We start from the raw sequence: 17,843 nt of genomic DNA, 5'->3' as shown, positions 1-17,843 counted from the left end.
CTTCACGGGTGGTTAGTACTACCTGCACACTGTTACATCTAGGCTCTGTGCTGGGGAGCACTCCTCTTCTTCCAGCTCCATGATATCCTGAGGACTGTTTGTCTGTCTCTGTAATTAATAGAACTATCTCTGGCATTACCAGGAAAGTGGCTATTTTTATAATCTTGTTGCACTTAAACTGGAAAAATACTGTATGTTGTCTCAAGGAACATAGCGTATGTGCATGTGTCGAGAGATTTTATGGATAACGTAACAGTTATGGATTTAATGCCCTCCTCCGCAGTTTCATCAACAGAGTGAAAAGCAACATAGAGCATTTTACTTTTTGGTGGCCTCAAACCCAAACAGACTCTCTGTCTTCCTCTTGATTTAAGTTTAGAACTGTGTTTTTTACAGAGCCATAAGTGACAAAGACTCCAAGAAGCACAATTTCAATGACTTTCTAAACTTACCCCATGACAGAGTAGGTGTGTTGTATTTTATAGAGCTTACAGAGTATTAAGACAAAATCAACTGACAGTTCAAAGGAGGCTGGGAACAGAAATTCTTGTTCCATATGTTATACTATTCCTGACGGCAGCTACCACTTACGTTTCTTGCTGTTTACTTTTCAAGAGGTCAACAACCTGTATCTGCAGGGAGGGTGTCCCTGGGAGTTATAATATTCCAAATGTCTGGTTCCTTCCAGCAGCTTCTGTCTTTTACTGGTCCAAAGTAATAACTATCTTTCCATATTTTCTTTTTTTTTACTGCATCAGAACTACTGTCTTAAATTATGTGTGCATATATATATATATATATATATATATATATATATATATATATATGTTTCCCATTAGCCAAAGCCCCCCCCCTGCCATTTATGAGAAAGTATAACAATGAACATATCGACTTCCATTTTTGAGCCATAAGATTGATATTCTTCCAAAGTAAGTACTGGCCTTGGTGGTGCCACAGTCGATATTTACCTTGAGTAAAATAAATCTTGCTGACAACCAAAACCTGAAGTCAATATTGGCTTTCTGTAATCCAGCTGGTATAAAGTAATCAGTTTCCTTTATATAACCTGAATGCTTTATGCAAATATTTTCAAGTTAAAGGTGGACTCTACATTCCTGTAGTTGTAAATGCAGTACTAAAACCATCCCCCCATTTTCAGTCATCACAAACCTGAGAACTCTCTAAGAGAGTGCATGAAAGCTCTTCTATCTCAGAAACAATCTACAAGTGACTGATTAATTATCTCATCTGTGCACTTACTCTGAGGCCCATTACTCCAGTGTCTAAGTGTCTTCCAAATCCTTAAGAGAGGCAAAGTTTGAAAAAAAAAAAACAAGTACCTTTTACTAGACCAGGCGATAAAACTGAAAAAGTGGATAAACTGGGTACACGAACCTTACATCTAAAGATATTCACTGCTCCAAAAAACCAGCTGCATCTCATTTATTTAGACCATCAGGTCTACAGCAATACCATTGCTACTACTACCTTTAAGGAATGAAATAATTTCTTCCTCATAATTCATGGGGAAACCTTTTAGTACTTGAAATAGGCTCTTTTTTAATGGGTTTCCTTTGGCAACCCAGGCTTTGGCAACCATATCATTTATCTGGTTTGCTGTTTATGTGTCTATTGATCAGGCACTCCCCACTCAAAAATGCTGCAGCCTGTTGGCTAGCACCCACCACTTTTGACAGATGGCAGCTTCAAACTAATGAAGATCCTACAGGTTTTATGCAAACCTGATGAAGAAAAGAGGCTTAAATTGGTCATCCTCCATTGGCTGTGCTAGAGGAGTCAATCTGGATAGTCAGTATGCCCAGGCCTTCATGCCCAATAGTCTGCTTCCTGCCCATGTGCCAGCCAGTGGGTGCAGGTAGAGGCACCATGGAGCAAACTGGCAGGTACAGATTTTGGGCCAGTGTCAGGATGTAGAGCATCACTCCATAGGAAACAAGGTTTGATTAATTCTGTTGCCCATGGAAGAGCACCATTTTTAAAATTTTTGTATGTAACCAAGTATACTGTACCAGAACACACACAGAAAGAAAGTTGAAATGAGGTCATTTGCTTAATTTGTAGTTCCAAGTGGGGTGGGCATCTTCACAGACCTTTTTGCAATTATCGTGACAAATGCACCCAGAAACCTCTCTTTAGGTGGAGCTTTGTTGTTCCATTGCAGTGGCTGTTGTAGACAACTGTGGCCATGAAGTCTGAGTAAAGCTCCCTCAGGCAGCTAAACCAGTCTCAAATAGGCTTTACATATCAGGACAGAAGTCATGAGCTGCTTTCCATATTCAGTGAGAAAACAGGAAAAAGAAGAGAGCTTTTGAATGACTCACTGATGGGCTGGGGTTTTTTTGTCCTTGTTGGAGCTTTTTAATTTCTAAATATAAATAATGGGTTGCAAGAACTAAAAAATAATTAACTACATTGAGTTCTGATGAAGCTTTGTAATTGTTATGGTGCACACAGTTGCTTTGCTGGATTATTTTTTCTTTGGTTTAGGTTACTTGTGCAAAGATGCTGGTGGTCCTCACATATCCTTAAAAGATATATGAACACAGCACTCACCACTCCCTGCAGTACAATTCTGCCTGATTAGTGATCTCTGTGGGAGGTCAGTGGCTGAAATAGTTTATGAGTTGTATTATAAAAAAATAAATAAAAACAAATTATAATGTTTACACTCAGTGGAAGACTACAGGTGCAAAAACTACAGAATCTACCAACTGTCAGTGCTACATTAAAGCCCAGTTTTCCCCTCGGTAATACTGTAGGCATTCACAAGGAAAGGGATGCTTTCCACCACGAAAAGGAAGATCTGACAAGACACTGCTCAGGACTATTTGCAAAGATATAAAACTGGAGCCAAGTCAGGGGTTATTTAATGGAAATAATGAAGTTAATGATGCACATGCAAATGCCCTCCATATTTCTATATGGTGCCTTCCTCGCTGGCCACCTGTTTCTTGAATAAAGCAGGCCGTGGTGAGGGTGGACTCTGCAGGTCTTCCCCTCGTTAAGCTTCTTCACATTCACAGAGGGTGGGTGAACCTGACTCCAAGGCAGACTGTGCCTTCTGACCCACTGGAGCACTAGAAGTGCCTACTCATCTGCAGAGGGCTGAGTCACCAGCTGCTTGATCATCTCTCCTGAAATTCTAGCTCCTTGTCTCATTGAAAACTAGTCTGCAAATATTTTCCCAATTTACCTACCAAAGGTATTGGAGCTACTGCATGTATGTGAAGTGTTTGTAAATGGCAAAAGTGGTTATGAGCAAAAAGTAGGATGTGCATGATGGTATGAGGACACTAGCTCTGAAGCCTTGCACAGTGACTCTGTAAAACACTTTTTTCCGTGGCAGGAAAGTTATCCAGCTTTTCTCTGGACCAGCCAGGCAGTCTGTACTTTCAGTAATTCAAAATATTCTCTTGTACCCTGCGCTGAAGAGGGTATCATCAAACAGGTAACCCAGAAAAGGGGCCCAGTCTCTAATAAAGAACAGGATTGGGGAATGACATAAATGACAACATCCAAGTATTAAAGTGGCACTTAAAGAGATACCCTTTAAAGCTGAGCTGACTCACAGGGAAGTGTTTCACTGTTTCTGAAACATAGGGCTTGTTTTGCCCACAGAAAGGACAGTAAAACCCCAAACCAAACAGTCTTAAGATACTTCAATTCTCTGTAACCCAAGTAAAAATAAAATAAAAGTGTAGAAATATCGGAATTTCCTGGAGGATGGAAAGTAACATTTTTGCCTAGCTGCAATTCCACAACAGCAGAACAGATTTCTTCTGTTTAAATTTCTTCTTTCTAGCTATTTTTTGGGGCTTCTCCTTAGAGAAGTACTGGAGTTGTACAGGAATGCACAGGCCATGCTTGCACTGAGCCTGACTATGGTTATTAGCAGCAAACCTCTGCTTTCACAAGCTTGTGCCTAAACACAGACTTAGACTCTTTCCTGTTTCTGGGCGAGCACTTGGCGGCCCCACTTCCATGTAAGAAGTTAGGACCTGCTTGCTGAGCCTGACCACAATAGCACAGGCATTAGGGCACTCAAACCCATGGTTGAAATGAGAAGAGCCGCAGCTCCAATTCTCCTTACAGAGGGTCCCTGGCTGCCAGAGCCCCCTCCCCTGCCTGCTGCAGCTGTGGCACTGGCTCTTGCTCACACGCTCTCAGCCCCCCACTATTTTCCTGAGCATGTGAAACTGGAGAACGTAGAGGGTCACTCTAGACTAGCAGGGCAAGGGCTATTAATGCCCAAGAAGCATGGCCCCAGGGCTTACTGACTGGATGAGAAGATGGGTTTCAGCCAAGGCTGCTGATGTGACATCAGGGGTCGGTGAGACCCTGACAACTCCCACAGCTCCGACTCGGTGCCTGTGTGGGCTACATGCTGCCTGCACAATCTGAGGAGGGTCTAGTGAGCTCAGCATTTGAAAAGCACCAGGGCTATAGGTAGGAGGATTTAACTGGAGATCTAAAAGGGAAAAAAACAACAACAAACGAAACCAAATCCAATGTTGAGTTTAAAGCTTGATCCATTCACAGGTAGTTGGTCTTGCCATGTGACTTGGCCTTGCTGTCTGACGCCTGCACTAATAAGCAAATGCCATGACTCAGGCAATTTTCTCTCTCTCTCTGGGTCTCATTTTGTTTTGCAAGCCATGGCATGATCTAACTTTAGCCCTGCCATAAAAAACTGACTCACTTCCTAAGGGCAGGCTAAAATAACCTGAGGATTTTTTAAAAGTGCTGCTTTTACCTTCTTAGCCACAACAGAAAGACATGGGGGATTGGTGAAGAAAAAAAAATCAGGTTTGTTAAACACAGATGAGATGTTCTTTCCAGCCCAATTTTCTTTGACTCTATGAGTAGCTCCTTTTCAGAAGAGAAAATCTGTGCCTCTCCAGTGGCTAGTGTTTGACAATCAGCACTTCTTCTCTCTTCCCTGAGTGGTAAAGCCAGGGGGAGGGAGAAGGCTGAAAGTAAAGCAAAGAATTGTTCAGATTGCCTGGATCCCTCCAGGAAGTGATCTTTCTGCTTTTACTCCAGACACACGCCTCCCAGCTAGCCAGCGGCTCCAACTAATTAGCACACGTGATGGGAATAGGAAACAAAGCCACAAACAATAGTAGCGTGGGAACGCAGTGTAAACTGCAATTACATAGACCCCCCCTCTTCCCCCGCCTGACTCCCACTCTGTCCTTCTCCAAATAAATAAATAAAGGCATAAATAAATAAATAAGTGTATAAATCCAAAAGAGCTGCTGACAATACAGCAGATAAGCGTGGGAGGCAGTGCAAACCATGCTGGGGAGGAGGTAAAGATAGGCGTTTGCAGGACAAGCAAGAACTAGCTATTATTTTCATTCCATACTTCAAGTATATCGAGGCTGCTTCGTTTCCTTTTGTTCAGCGTTGGGGCACAACAGAAAAATGTGTTTGGGGAATTTCAGCACTTGCCAGGTCATGGGTGAGGTCACTCCACTTTTGTTGGGAGAGAGGCAGAAGAAGAAAGAGGGCAATCAAATATCCTCCTTGAGACAGCTTACAAGCACATGTCTCATGCTGTCAGGGGGCTAGGCTCCAGTGTGACACTTCCAGCTTCTTGTCTTCCTGCCAAACTGAATATGTTTGGTATACGTTATATATGTGAGAAGTGGTCGCCACTTCCCTGGCCGACCACAGCTTTAAGACATAGTATAAGGGAGCTATTGTGTGGGATTAAACACATTTGCTGTGGTTTAAGCATTAAGAGCGTGTGACTGTTTGCACTTGCTTTAGAGCACCGTCATTAATAGTGACCGTGGAGGTGTTCATACAGAGCTCATCATCCTGGCATCTCAGTGCTTAGACAGTTATTTATTGAGAGGCATGTCCCCACAGTTTGGTTTTGTGACAAGTAAACACAAGGGATTTTTATCACAGCTAGAGCAGTATGAATCAAAAGAGAGGCCTGGGTATGCATGGGAAGGTACTGCTATAGCTGACCTGGCATGTGCTTGGATAGCTTCTCTTCCCATATAACTGAGATTATCTGGAATAAATCTTCAGATGGGTGCTATTTTGGAAGAAAACTATTTCTCCTGGAATAGTTTTTCTTCTTTAAAAGCAGATGAATTGAAGGCTACTCAGAGAACATTGTATCTATACGGGGTAGCTGGTTTTGCACTGCTATACTGGTCAGCTCTGCAAGGTCCACAAGTCTTGACTCTTCTGAAACCCACAGGAATGATACAGTTTTCAAGTACTGTGAGCAAGACCGAAATAAGGCATCTCACAGGAAAATGCCTTCAGTGTCAGTGGAGGCCATTCCTATTTTATTATTGTATTTTTATGGCACTTCAAAATCAATTTGAATCTTAAAATTAGCTGCTTTATGACCCCTCAGCTTGGAGTCAAAAATGCTCAAATCAAATGCTGATATGCATGTAGATTATTTAGAACATAAAAATTTCCCTAATGAAAAGTAGGTACAGTATCTAACTCTGTTCTGGCAAAATCAGAGTATCACCTCTTTTCTGTGGTTTACTTTTATCGTGATATTCCGTGACATGCTGGAAGAGACAACTGATGATAGTATGATGATAATATGATGATAATATATGATATATGATATATGATATATGATATATGATATATGATGATGATAGTATGATGATAATATGATGATTTTCATATTATCCAATGTCCAAATACTCTGACTTCTCTGGAATAAGGTTTCATATTCAAACCAATCAATCTTAGTCATTATCTAAAGTAGGCAAATCAGGCTACTTCACCAAGATCTCCATGATGAAACCTCAGCCAAAGTCTCGACTGCCTTGTGGCAATTAAAAATCCCTGGCAGTTTTTCACTCTTGTCACACATGCTAAACATTCCCTCACAGTTCATCACTCTGTGGCTGGGGAGTGTTTGTGTATGAAGAGTGGCTGCTTCCCCAGGTCTAACTTTTGCTCAGGTGGCTGATCACTGTGGGACAGCAAGTGTCTAGTAAGTCCTACAGCAGAAAGATGTGAGGTGAATACAACTTATCATCTGAGAGAAAAAAAAAGAGACACTTTTCCAGGAGTCAGCGTTCACCATGTCAGATATGTAATATCCATTGTTTTTAATTTAACTCATCTATTCAATGGTCATCAAACCTTTTCATAGCTGGTACCTTTAAAATCAATGGACTATTAGCTTTATTCCAAACTGTACTTACCAACGGCTACATGGCATGCTCAAGTTTCATTTTATTTTCACAATGACATTCAGTTCAAGGAAATTTGTCAGGAAGAAATTATTGTTTCTAATTGCCAAAAAGCCAGGTTTTACCCTTGAAAGAGCATACTTTTAAATAATAGTTTGCATGGTGGAAGAGAAGGTCTGGGAGTAGTTCTCTATCCTATGCTTCCTATCAAGAATGAATAGTACACACACATTTTTCTCAATCTGCATCTTATTAGCACAGAAAACTGAAAGTAGGTCTCAGACTGTAAACTCTTTGGAGCAGGGACTTCTATACGTTACTGTAAAACACAAAGCATGGTTTGAATGCTACTTTTAGAACACTGAAGTTGTAAAATTGCACAGGAAAAACAGCTAGTCAGGCTGTTCCTTGATGGACTGTGTGGATTCTGACAACAGGAAACCAGAGCGAGTTTCTGTATGATTATTCCTCAGCCCAGTTGTAAGAAAAGCACGGTAGGACAGAAGAAAACTATTTTGGCAAACTACAGAGAGTTTGGTTAAAAAAAGGCCAGCAAAAAGAAAAGCATCATTTTACTCCATGATGTCTGGATCAAACTGTACTGTGATACTGAGGAATGATCACTAGTATAAGTAAACAGCCCAGGTATGGTGAAATTGTCACCTTGGTGGGACAGTGTCAGTAGCTGACACACTTCTGTGGCCATTGTCTCCTCTAGATTTGGCAATGCTGACAGAGTCTGTCCTGCCAATAACATGTTACTGACTTTTTGTGACATTTTGCATATGAGGTGCACTGTTATACATACTGACATCTTGCCACCTTCCAGTGATTAAGATCAAAGGTGACTGCAAATCAAACCAGAATTTTCTACACTATGCCATGGCAAATCAGCCTTTTGCATCTATTATGAGAAAACCATTAATTAACATGACCTGGTGTCATTCCTCCTGTAGGGTCTTTCAGTGTCCTTCAGTGCACAGGACAGCCTGTGCTTTGGGAATGGAGGAAGGGATACCTATGGAAGAAGCTGCTCTCTGTAAGAGCCTTAGCTCGGGGGGAGGCTTGCATAAAAAGATAAAAGAGGTAGAATTGATTGGAAAGGAAACCAGGTGATAAAATAGCCAGTCTGCCTGTTCCCCCCTGAATTAGAGAGCTGATGGAATGTGAAGTAGCTTTGCCTGTCAGCAGTTTGTATGTGTGTTCACAGATTAGCCTTTTACACAGTCATGACTCAGGTCTGGTTTTGGAGATGAGCTGAAGTCTAATCAGGTAAATGCAAGTACTACCTGCATTGCTTGGAGCCATCCAGCACAGAAATCTGTCTGCACTGCTGCTGTTACTATGCTGCAGTGCTAGTCTTGCTTATTCATAGCTATACATTACTTTCAAAAGATGAGACCTGAAACCTATGCTACAGCAGAGGCATTGCAGCTGGGGCATTCTGCTTACAGTAAAGACTTCAATGTAAAAATTGTCCTTGGCCAGCTTGAAGAGAGAATCATCTTGGTGACCTGGATATCACTACAAATGCATGTGAATGTGTGATGTTTGTGTTCTTCTGCTGCAGCAATGGCTCCAGCACGAAGGCACACAGCATCTGCATGGCAGAACCTGGGGGCTGGTGTACTTAGAGAGCACCCACACCTAACTTCTTATCTGGGTGTCTGGGCCTCTGGGATGTGCAGACATGAATGTTAGTGTTCAGCTCCTAGGAAACGCATTTACAGTCATAGTACTGCTAACAGATCATGCAAGGAGTCTAAAAACCTCTTATGTCACTCCCATTCACTTCTCCAGCACTTCCATTTGATCTGTGATAACTAGTTTTGACCTGTGTCAGCAGCACCAACAATCAACACATTCAGCCAAAAGTCAGTAAAGAAAATTACAAGATTTGGAGCAGAAACTTCTTTCTTGCAGAGCTGATGTTGCAGCTGGATATACGCAGGGAGAGGGGCTCGGGAGGAGAGGGGGGGCACTGATGTTCTTGCCTGGCTGCAATGTGAGTGCCAGGGCCACCAGTTGAATTGGGCACAGTAACCATAGCAACAGCGAGTTTCCGGGACTTGGGGTGACAGGTTGACAAGATTACTCTTCAAAGCCCTTGCTCCCTTGGGAGAGAAGACCTAAAGCAAGGGAATGGGAGTTAATTTAGCGCACACACACTAGAGCAAGGGTCAGCAGTGTCAGGTCTCTGCTGGAGGGAAGCCTGCAGCAGCAATAAACAACTCCCTTTCAGCAGGACTTTGAGTACCACCAAAATCGCCGTAGGGGGCATCCAACAAAGAAAAATGGGGGATGCAGGCGGAAAGTGGCACCACTCCCTTCTAAATGACAGTCGCAACCAAGAGTTCCTACATGTCTCAAACCTGAGTCTCTGCTTTGCCATGACGGCTTTACCCTGTCCTGCCATTCCTGCTTCCAGCACTGGGATGGCCAGATGTGGCTGCAGAGCCTGACTCTGAAAATGCTGAGTTATGCCAGACCTGGAAGGAACGGGAAAGCTGCAGGGGAGGGGGTGAGGCAAGCGTGCTGGTGTGTAGGATAGGAAGGAGTGTGAGATGAAATGTTTGGATGGTGGGGTGACTGAGGCATGGATGTTGTAAGAGGTGGGCATGTAGAAGACAAGAGGGTGCTTGCACGGCGATGTGAAGCAGGGAGAAGGGAGGCACTGTGGCAGTGTAGGGGACAGGAGAGAAGGTTGTCGTCTCCTAAGGTTCATTGCTGCAAAGGTATCACTGGCATCTGAAATTCAGCTCTTTTTAGAAGTGTCACCTTCTTGTGCACCGTTGTTTTAATTTCCTTGGATTTTGGTGAATAATGGGCTGCTCTCCCATCTGCCTGTCTGGTGAGAGAGATGCATGACAGTGCTATCTCAACGTGTTGGCAATTTTGGGCTAATAAAACTTCCCTTTGGGACACAATTAACAATTAGACCAATGCCATGAATTCATGCCCAGCACCAGAAAAGCATAAGACTAATTTAAAGCTGGTTTTGCTCTGCTCCTCCTAGTGCTGGATAGAAAGATTGAAACCACACACAGGCAAACATTTCCTATCTTCCCACGGCTGCTGAGAGGCAACTGCAATTGCTCACACTGTGTAGAGGACCAGCTACACTCTACCTGCCCATTCCTGTAAATTATTTGGAGAAGTCACTGTCTACACAAGCTCAGAAGGCTTCTTTGGAGGCTGCCTGGCACCAGAGGTTCACAGAGCTAAAAATGGGGGCAGCTCCAGCATCCAGCTGCTGGGAACCTGTGTGGCCAGACCTCTACTCATAAGCAATCAATGCTTAATGCCAAAGAACTTCTTTTGCCATGCTTTTTTTATTCCATAGCAGGAAGAAGGCATATACATGCCTGGATGGAAGAACTCAGTCTGCAGGCCAAAAAGGCATAAATGTCACTGCACCTTTCATTGACCTGGCTTTTGGTCCTGTAAAGGCAAGTGGTGCAGGCAGAAATGTTTCACAACAAAAATATAGAAGCTGGAAAGGTGGATGCAATAGAAATGCTGACAGAAGCTTAATTAAAGTACTGCAGAAAGGATAGCTCTATCAAAAATGTAATGTGGCAATAGAATATTTCTATCACCTTCTGTTAGCAACTTACAGGTGGCTGCAGGACTATTTCCGTCTTCTTAACTGCAGCTCTTTTACTACCTTTGTCTTCTTCCCTACTTCCATTTCCCTCCCACCAGACATGCTTTGTAAATCATCCATGAATTATGGAGCAACTCTCTGCCAGTAACTTTTACCTAAACCAGTGGGAGGTTGAAGGCAACTATTCCAAGGTCTTGGAATGGGAAAACCTGGGTTCTTCAACTCTTTGTTCTCACACTGTGCTTGTCTTGGTTATCCTTCAACCCCTCCGATTGTGAAATGCAGAAGAATCAACCTAGAAAAGGAGCCTTAGTTGAAAGGCTCCATGTAAATGAAAATTTAATTATTACAAAACCACCTCAAAGAGTATACCCTCGTTTCACCTGTCCCGTTTCACCTGTACCTCAGCCTAAAAAAGCTGGCAGAATGAGGAGGACTGCTTAGTGCAAAACAGCATGTACTCATGGCAAGCATGCCAGCCAGAGCTCTGCACACCATGAATCCAGTGCTGACCTTTCCTGGCATCCCTCCCTCCTTACCAGCAAAGGCCAAGTGCTTTCATCTTAAAAACTGTCCCTGCTTCTGCCCACCACCACCATACAGGGGAGTGGGGGGCTGGGGGGTAAACAAGGAGAGGATGTGGGTGGCAGATTTGCAGTTTAGAAGTGCACAGGCAAGAGGGATGCCTTGATTTCCCTTGCACTGCCAACAAATTAAAAACCCCCAAGTTTAAGCCTCCCCAGCTTTTGGGCTTTAGCCACCCATTTCACTATTTTTTCCAATGGAGGGCAAGCTGGTCTCGCCCAGGCTTCCCCTTCTTCTTTTAGCCTGGAGAAGAGAAGGCTCAAGGGTGACCTTATCACTCTCTATAACTACCTGAAAGGAGGTTGTAGCCAGATAGGGTTTGGCCTCTCCTACCAGGCAACAAGCAACAGGATGAGAAGACAAAGTCTCAAGATGTGCTAGGGGAGGTTCAGGTTGGACATTAGGAGGAACTTCTTAACAGAAAAAGTATTGGAATATCAAAAACATTGGAGTGGACTGCCCGGGGAGATTGTGGAGTCATTATCCCTGGAGGTGTTTAAGAAAACACAGGACGTGGCACTTAGTGACATGGTCTAGTTACCAAGGTGGTTGACAAGAGGTCTTTTCCAACCTAATTGGTTCTGTGATTCTGTGATCCTGTGATTCTCCTCAAGCAGCTTGCCCAGGGCTTCATTGCCTTAGGGATGCCCTTGGAAGCCACATCAGCCTCTGCAGTATGCAATCACCTCCATGGGCTCGGGCTGCAGGGAGCCCTGCTGGGAGGGCTGGCAGGAGCCCTAAGGGTGCTGCCTGGCCCTGCCCACCTGCACAGCACCCGCACCCCTCGGTTGCCCAGCCCTGCTGCCATCCCTGACTGACACTCCCTCCTCACCCATCCCTCCCTCCATCCCTCCGTTCATCCATCCCTCCATCCCTCCACCCCTCCATCCCTCCACCCCTCCATCCCTCCATCCCTCCATCCCTCCCTCCATCCCTCCATCCCTCCCTCCATCCATCCCTCCATCCCTCCCTCCATCCATCCATCCATCCCTCCATCCCTCCATCCCTCCCTCCATCCCTCCATCCATCCCTCCCTCCATCCATCCATCCCTCCATCCATCCCTCCATCCATCCATCCCTCCCTCCATCCCTCCATCCATCCCTCCCTCCATCCCTCCATCCCTCCATCCATCCCTCCATCCCTCCATCCATGCCTCCATCCATCCATCCATCCATCCATCCACCCCGCCATCCCTCCACCCCGCCATCCCTCCCTCCATCCCTCCATCCCTCCCTCCATCCATCCCTCCATCCCTCCATCCCTCCATCCATCCCTCCATCCCTCCATCCATCCATCCCCCTCCCCCGCGTTCCCACGGCCTCCCACCCGGCCGTGGGGGCGTGGCCCCGCTGCGGGCTGGCGGCGATTGGCTGTGGCCGGGTCTCCGGCGGCCAATGGCCGGTGGGGGGGCCCGCGCGTGGCGGCGCCGTGCGGGGCGGCGGGCGCGCCGTGCCCGGCTGTGACCGTGCGCTGCTCCCGCTTCCCTGCCTGCTTCCCTGCCTGCTTCCCTGCCTGCCCGCTGCCTCCTGCCCGACCGCGAGGCGTGGGAACTCCATGGGGGAGACGGGCGCCGGGCGAGGCGCGGGACGCGCACTGGGAGCGCTCCTCCCGCGCCCTGCCGCCCGCCGCCTCCCCGACGGCCGCCCGCGCCCCGCCGCCCCTGGCGCCGTCCCCGCCGGCGGTGCCATGAAGCGGGCACACCCCGAGTACAGCTCGTCGGACAGCGAGGAGCTGGACGAGGCCATCGAGGTGGAGAAGGAGAGCGCAGACGAGAATGGGTGAGCTCAGGCAGGGTGGGCACCGTGGGGCTGCGTGGCGCCCCCTCCCTCCCCTCGGCCCCGCGCAGCCCCGGCACCCCCGGCACCCCCGAGCCCCTCGGCCCCTGCCGTGACCGGTGTCCCGCTCCCCCCCGCAGGAACCTGAGCTCGGCCGCGGGCTCCATGTCGCCCTCCACCACCTCGCAGATCCTGGCCAGGAAGAGGCGCCGAGGGGTGAGTGCCCGCCGGCCGGCCGCGGCTCCCCGCAGCCCGGCCCGGCCGCCCTGACCCCCGCTCTCTGCCCTACAGATCATCGAGAAGCGCCGCCGCGATCGCATCAACAACAGCCTGTCCGAACTGAGGAGGCTGGTGCCCAGCGCCTTTGAGAAGCAGGTAGCGCCCAGCGTCCTTCTGCTCTGCCTCCCTCCGCTCCCGGCAGGGAGTGTCACCCTCTCGGTAACGTCTCTGGTTCTGCCTAAAATGTTTCGTACTCCCCATTCCCTCTTAGGGATCAGCCAAGTTGGAAAAAGCAGAGATTCTGCAGATGACTGTCGATCACCTGAAAATGCTGCATACAGCGGGAGGGAAAGGTAAAGTTTTGTGCCTGACAGTGAGGCAGCAGCTCTGCAGAGAGACTGCTGTGAGAGGAGCATATTCCTGAGTATCGGGTGTGCAGTGTGCTGGGGAGTGCTTGGAGAACGTGGATGGTAGCTATCATATGTTTCATCAGGAATTTGGGGGTTTCTCCTACTTTACAAGGTTTGCGGCATTGCTAGCACTGAAAGGCTTTGTGGTGCTAGCTCTGGGTTGTTCTAGAGGAGAGTGAGTGCAAGTCTCTCTAGCAATGTGTCAGCACTGTGAAGTGAATCAGATTTTGGCAGCTTGGAAAACAGTTATTGTTGTTGTCTAATGTTTGTTTCTCTAACTTTCTGAAAGTTTGGAACTAGGAAAAAATACAGGATGAAATAAGTGGTGAAAAGAATTAGCAAAAATGGTGAAAAGTGCTTTTAAGAAAAAAGTACTTTGCCTGTTTAAGTCCCCTCTGCTAAGTTAGGACTTGTGTTTCTAATGAATTTCATTGTGCTGTGGTTTTGCTTGCACAGGGGAGCCATGGAAAGAACAAAAATACTTTCCTCCAGTGACAGTGAGCAATTCCAGTTTAAAAATGGCAGTTTCTGACTAGTCTTGGGACTTGAAGCATCACAGCACAGAAAAGCTTGTTAGACAAAAAAAAAGGAGAAAAAAAAGGAAAAAAAAGGAGCTCAGCAGCTAGGCTATGGTTGGGAATACTAACCACATACAAATGGAATACGCTTACAGGGGAGGGTGGAGTGGGAAGGCTACTTGTAGACAATAACTAGAAAACAGCATCTTAAGACTGTTCTTTTCTCTTAGGTTATTTTGATGCTCATGCTTTGGCTATGGACTATCGGAGTCTGGGGTTTCGAGAATGCCTGGCTGAAGTTGCTCGATACCTGAGTATCATAGAGGGTCTGGATGCCTCTGATCCTCTGCGAGTTCGACTCGTGTCTCATCTCAATAACTACGCCTCTCAACGGGAAGCAGCAAGTAGTGCACACACTGGCATTGGACACATTCCTTGGGGCAATGCCTTTGGACATCACCCTCACATACCTCACCCGTTGCTGCTGGCTCAAAATGGGCATGGCAATACCAGTACTGTAGCATCTTCTACAGAACCACATCACCAGACCAGAATTGCTGCCCCACATGCTGAAACTTCCTCACTCAGAGTGCCCCCAAATGGCAGCGTTGGACCAGTGCTCCCTGTGGTCACATCTACTACTAAACTGTCTCCTCCGCTTCTCTCCTCCATGGCATCGCTGTCTGCGTTCCCCTTTTCGTTTGGCTCCTTTCATCTGCTGTCCCCCAATGTGCTGAGCCCATCTACACCAACGCAGTCAGCAACACTTAGCAAACCATACAGACCCTGGGGGACTGAGATTGGCGCCTTCTAAGAACCAACTCTTTAGTTAGGGTGGGAAAGCCGACAAACCTAGCTGAGCTGGGTTATGCCACCCTTAATGTTGAAGTTCTTAATAACTGGGACAAAGGTACAGCTTCACCTTAAACAAGTCTGTCTAAAAACTGTCTCATTGGACTTTTTTTGTTGTTTTCTACATTGTATTAACAGTTTGTTGGTTGTTTTTTTTTTTTAATAGTTGCTGAAGTTGTCCAAAAATAAAATTACCATAGTGTTTTGTTAACACTTGTGTTAGATCTCTGCTGAGCATTTAAGTCACTTTTGTAAACAGTTTGCTTCAAATGTTTCATTTTTCCTGAGTGCATCAGACTGGCTTTTTATGAAGAGATATCACATATTAATCTTGGTGAAGGCCTAGTTTTGTTATTAATTTTTCCAAGACCACTCTTCTCAGCATTAACAAGCTCTGTTTTTATTAGTATTTTGACATTGAGATGTTCTATAAAGAATTACTCTTTTTGTAAACTATATTTGAGTCTTATATTTCTGAGCAAAGCGTTGACAAATCAGATGGACCTGCCTGACCAGTTTTATGTAAGAGTCCAATTTCTATTTCTTCTGCAGTAGTTTGGTATATTTGGTGGTCTTATTTTAGTCCCTAGTGAACATTTACTCACATCTCAGAGCCACTATGTTATTTCTCCCACCAAAAGGAACGGTATGAGTAAGGGGGGTGCAAAAGCCAAATTGCACAGTGTATTGGTGATGGGTTTATTTGCTGGGGAAGTTAAGGGAAATAAAGTTGTCACCTGCAGTAGTCTTCCAGCTGGAGCTGGTCATATGCATATTCATTTTGTAGGGCCAGATTATGCTTGGAGTTACAGTGGAGTAATTGTTCTATTAGCCTGAATTCTTGGGTATCTGAGATCAGACTCTCTGTGAGCTTCACATTCTCACCTGAAATGAATGATGCTGGTATTTAATTAGCCAATGGAATGGTACAGTGGAACCCGTTCAGTACCCAGCCTTGTTGCTTAACAGGTGCATCCTAACCAGTTGATTTTTCTATTGCATTTTACTTTTAAGTGCAGTTCAGTGGCACTCTTCATTTTGTAAGGGCTCTGCTGTGTTCCAGTGTGTGAGAGAGTGTGTGCATGTACACGTATATTTTGTTTGATTTCATGAGAATCTTAATCTGAACAGGTTTATTGAGGGAGTTCCATTGGATGGGGTTTGCCTGCTCTTGTATCTGTGTTGTGGCTAAATAAAGGAGAAAGAACGAAGTATTTTAAATGACATGCTTGTCTGATACATATCAGTGGAGAATTCTATGCCTCTGGGTGTCATGGGAGATGTCAAACAATTGCTACTTAGTCCTACCATGGGCATTTGTATTTACTCTTTTCTCAGATATTATGGCATGCTTAGCTACACTAGCTGAGTACATGAAGAACCACAGTGCCTTGGAGTAACAGCTGAGGAAAGGAAAATGTAGGATTTGTTTTGCATGTCACTTTTACGTGCCTGGCAGTGTGTGGGCAGACAGTGAAGATACAAGGGTTTCTGCTATAGAAGAGGTTAAAGCTGCACTGCACATGAATTGTCTTAGTGACTTTTATTACTATTAAAAAGTGATCATTTTTACAAATGTGGAGTTGTTTTCTGTCTAACTCATGAAATTGTTATCTGCCCTATAGCTCTGCAACAAAGTTTTGTACCTGACAGTCTGGTTTAGCTCACAGTCAGTCAGTCCTTTAGTACAGAATCTACCCAAGGTCTCCGACTGATCCTGTGTTTGTTACTGAGCAGTACCACTGGTGCCTAACACTTTAAGTAGCAACCTGCCAGGATTACTGGTAGATAGGTTTTCTCTGGATGAGGTCTGTCCTACCTGCAAATCTCTGCCTGCAGAACATCAACAACTTCTCCTGGAAGTACTTTGCTTCTTTCCTATGCATTTGAATTTATGCTACCCTTGTGTTGGTAAATGGCACATCCTTGTCTGGATTTAGCTCTGCCAGAATAGCAGAAAGAGATCAGCCCTGTGGGAGACGAGAGCTTTGTTTAAAGGGGGGCTCTTGGGCCAATTAAGGAGTGGCATTGATGAGAGGCTTTCTCAGAAGAAGGATTGCTGTGAGGCTGGAAAGAGCGGGAGAGCATTCAAGTGCGTAACCTTGTTTTACCTTCCTCCCAAGTCTGTAGGAGACCACTGCTAGAAGTGAAATGCAAAACTGCGGGAGCTAGAAATACATAGGTGTTATTAAGGAGAGATTATAGAGCCTAGTATTTCATGTAGAAACCTGAAATAAGAGGCTGTAAAATTCCAAATCCAGTTTCCTTTCACTGTGTGTATTGTCTCCTGTTTAATTACCCTCTGCCCTGTCCCTAACAGGTTTTTATAGCAAATTAACAACTCCTACCTAGAAGATTGCTATAGTGCATGCAACTATTCTTTAGATCTTTTAATAAATGGCAATGCTTCTCAGCCTTTTAATGGTTATTTCATTGACATTCAAATGACTTTGCCTCCCTCTAAATAGCTGGCTCTTTTGTGTAGAAAGACCCCTATAATTATTTTTGTCCCACTGTCCTACTCTTGAATGGACTTCAGAAGCAGAGTGCAATAAAAGTTTAGCTGCTGGTGTTTGTCTCTATATCCACTGTCTTCTCTTTCCATTACCAATGACAAAGGTATTAATGAAAAGTACTAATTTTATTCAACTTTTGCAGTAATTCAATA

The 17,843-nt window shown here is 45.3% G+C and overlaps 1 protein-coding gene across 1 annotated transcript; it reads left to right on the top strand.

Moving 5' to 3' along the window:
- The first annotated feature begins 12,711 nt into the window (after positions 1 to 12,711).
- HEY1 (hes related family bHLH transcription factor with YRPW motif 1) lies at positions 12,712 to 16,751 on the top strand. Its single transcript, XM_051770475.1, has 5 exons — positions 12,712 to 13,179; positions 13,317 to 13,392; positions 13,468 to 13,551; positions 13,667 to 13,748; positions 14,554 to 16,751. The coding sequence occupies exons 1-5, from the start codon at positions 12,956 to 12,958 to the stop codon at positions 15,135 to 15,137; spliced, it is 1,050 nt and encodes a 349-aa protein (XP_051626435.1). The 5' UTR covers positions 12,712 to 12,955; the 3' UTR covers positions 15,138 to 16,751.
- The last annotated feature ends 1,092 nt before the right edge of the window (positions 16,752 to 17,843 follow it).

This window comes from Manacus candei, unplaced genomic scaffold (genome assembly GCF_025592945.1).
Source record: "Manacus candei isolate 608988 ecotype Guabito, Panama unplaced genomic scaffold, ASM2559294v1 h1tg000008l, whole genome shotgun sequence".
Lineage (NCBI taxonomy): Eukaryota > Metazoa > Chordata > Aves > Passeriformes > Pipridae > Manacus > Manacus candei.
Note: the sequence above shows the minus strand (reverse complement) of the source record. Positions and strands in the feature narration are given on the sequence as shown.